Here is a 2964-nt window from a genome sequence, read left to right on the forward strand (position 1 = left end):
CATCATTCTAAAGGTCAACACAATATTTTTTTCATCTTTTAGAAATCATGGCTGTTTCCTAAAACTACAACAAGTGTCACTTATATTCAGTTTAGATTGCTATGTTTTATTCAAAATAACTACAATTGTTTCAGAAAACCAAAGGTCACTACAATGTGTCGATTATTATTATTCAATGGTCTTGTCCAATATAATCACCATCAGTTCCATGACGTGGTCGTCGGGTCACTGGCACTGTCTCGTTCACACTGTAAAACATTAATAAAAAGATATGACAACTAACGTTACTTTGACTCATTTTAATCATGTTTTAACCATTTTGATTTTGTTGTAAAACGTTTATAAACTTTATATTATTAGTTAAACTTTTTTATGGATTGGTAATTGAAACTGTTCATCGTCAAAATAAATAAATAAATAAATTTAGCATCTCACCATTTCTACTCTTTGAAAGAGCATTATTGGTAATAAAATATCAGCTGTCGTTTAGAACTGTTTGTTTCTTGTGCAGGGGACAAACAACATCCACCAAACAAAAACCTTCTTCACTTTACACGACTCCGCCTTTTCGTCATAGTTAATTAACTGAGCACTAAGTAGGCTAAGTGTCCTCAGCCTCCAGAACTCTTTTCAGAACCGCAGAGCTGCCAAAGCACAAGGATAACTGCTCATTTGCTGTTAGGTGCTGATGGTGAGAGAAGACTAACTTGTTAAATGTTGCCATTGTTGTTAGGCAGTTTTTCGGAGAACTGCAAGGACATTTCTAGCCTTTTAAACTAGAATTAGGCTACAAGTTAGAAGCATTTCAAGTTTCTTCCAAAATAAATTATAGAACCACATCATTTAAAACCAAAGCTGCTAGACAAAGGCTGGAATGACGACCATCAAAGTCGTCAAAATCTGTGATGCTATGGAGAGCCGTGGACTGAACCCCCTGGACCACCTTCCACCACCCGCGAGCTCCAACAAGCCTTTAACGCCCTTTAGCATCACAGATATCCTCAGCAAACCGACTGTCAAACGATTTCACAGGATTCACCGACTTCCAGCATCAGAGAGAGCCCTACAGAGCATCACCGTTTCCAGGCAGCCTCTCATCACTCAAGCCTCGCCTCTGTGCGCTCTTCAGGAACTGGCGAGCAAAACCTTTAAGGGTCTCGAATTAGGTGTTCTCCAAGCAGCAGAAGGTAAAAAAGACAATCTGTCGGCTTTCGATTTACACATTGTTTTTTTTAAATACTCACAATTAATGTGGATAATTTATAGATTTGACTTCGATTCTGGGTATATGTAGGGCCTAATTTGGTGAACCATTATTTTAATTATGTAATTTAAAGTTCAGCTTATGTTAAAGCGATGTCACCCCATTTTTTATTTACTCACCCTAAAGTGGTTTCAAATTTTTAAGTTTATTTTTTTTCTGTTGAAAGAAAAAGTAGATAGTCTATTTTATAAAAAGCAAGAATCTAGGCTACGTCGACCCAAAAACCACGGAAGTGAATGGTTCCAGGTTTTCAGCTTACTTTAAAATATCTTCTTTTTTTTATCAAAATCATAAAGGTTTGAAACAAGAGTGAGTAAATTATAACAGAATTGTCATTTTTGGTGAACAATTGCTTTAACTTTTTTATGACATGGCAGTGTTTATTTTTTTTGGGCACGTTATGCGTACCATGCAACATAACGTGCTCGTTCGTCTATTCATTATTTTTTCCCTTTCATCCACAGGTAAGGATGGGCTAAAATTATTTGGTCAAAGGGACAGTCCTAAAAAACGCCGAAAATCCAGGACGGCCTTCACTAACCACCAGTTATATGAACTAGAGAAAAGATTTCTCCATCAAAAATACTTATCACCTGCCGACAGAGACCAAATTGCCCATCAGCTAGGACTTACAAACGCGCAGGTCATAACCTGGTTCCAGAATCGACGGGCGAAATTAAAACGAGACCTCGAGGAGATGAAAGCGGACGTGGAGTCTGTTAGATCCACAGGTTTAGTCCCTCTGGATAAACTCGCTAAGCTGGCTGATCTGGAGAGGTGTGCGGCCGCTGGAGCCACGGGGAACCCGGGGCCCCAGTGCTCACCACGGCTGGGTCACGAGTACAAGACTGCGCACAAATTATGTCTGTCCCCCATGTCGTCTCTCTCAGACCACACAAGTCAATACTTCTCCGAAGACGAAGATGTGGAAATAGACGTCGATGTCTGATTTAAAACCACTGTGTAGCCTGAAATTGAGACGCATATTTTCATACGTTGTGATAATAATATGAACGCATGCACATAACCCTCTTTAGAGAAGCTGATTTAGTTTAATTTATAGCCAGACTATGCAAGTACATCTCCTTTAATAGTTCGACACATTGAGTGACCTAGCAGCTGTATATTTTATATTTATAATATATTGTACATAATGTGGCTTTAAAGAGTTAAAGAATATTGAACATGAACCAGGGCAACAAACAGAGCAATACAACCTTTTATTGAAGATAACTATTTTTACAGGTGTATTTATTACATATACGTTTTATTTGTACACTGTTTTTCATATAAAAATGTTGTTCTGTTTACTTGGAGTGCCTTTTAACATTGTGGCATTGTACCAATTACCCAGTGTGGCATTTAATGTAAATTGAATTTGAAAATAAAACATTTATACCTTTTACAAATATGCTGTTGCCATGTCTGTTATTTATTAACAATTACCATATTCTGAAAAATATTATTACGCTGTTAAAAAAGTTGTAAATTTGATTTAATTTTACATTAATTTTAATCTGAAGAAACTTTATTATTGACAGCAAAAAGTATGAACGTTAATTATATAATAGTGAGGCGGATGTTATATATTAAACAAAACTTGTAGGTCTACATTTATCAGATGTTAAATAACTTAACTAGAGCTTAACAAACTTGTGCACGACGGCAAAGAGTTTCATACTTTTTTTTTTGCAATTACT

The 2964-nt window shown here is 36.5% G+C and overlaps 1 protein-coding gene across 1 annotated transcript; it reads left to right on the forward strand.

Moving 5' to 3' along the window:
- Positions 1-659: 659 nt before the first annotated feature.
- On the forward strand, positions 660-2531 carry lbx1b (ladybird homeobox 1b). Its single transcript, XM_056475797.1, has 2 exons — positions 660-1187; positions 1729-2531. The coding sequence occupies exons 1-2, from the start codon at positions 875-877 to the stop codon at positions 2211-2213; spliced, it is 798 nt and encodes a 265-aa protein (XP_056331772.1). The 5' UTR covers positions 660-874; the 3' UTR covers positions 2214-2531.
- Positions 2532-2964: the final 433 nt, after the last annotated feature.

The sequence above is a fragment of the Danio aesculapii genome, chromosome 1 (assembly GCF_903798145.1).
Source record: "Danio aesculapii chromosome 1, fDanAes4.1, whole genome shotgun sequence".
Lineage (NCBI taxonomy): Eukaryota > Metazoa > Chordata > Actinopteri > Cypriniformes > Danionidae > Danio > Danio aesculapii.

Coding starts and splice junctions, on each gene's coding strand:
- lbx1b (XM_056475797.1), top strand. CDS start 875: ATGACGACCATCAAAGTCGTCAAAATCTGTGATGCTATGGAGAGCCGT. Junction 1,188..1,728: donor TGTTCTCCAAGCAGCAGAAG/GTAAAAAAGACA, acceptor TTTCATCCACAG/GTAAGGATGGGCTAAAATTA.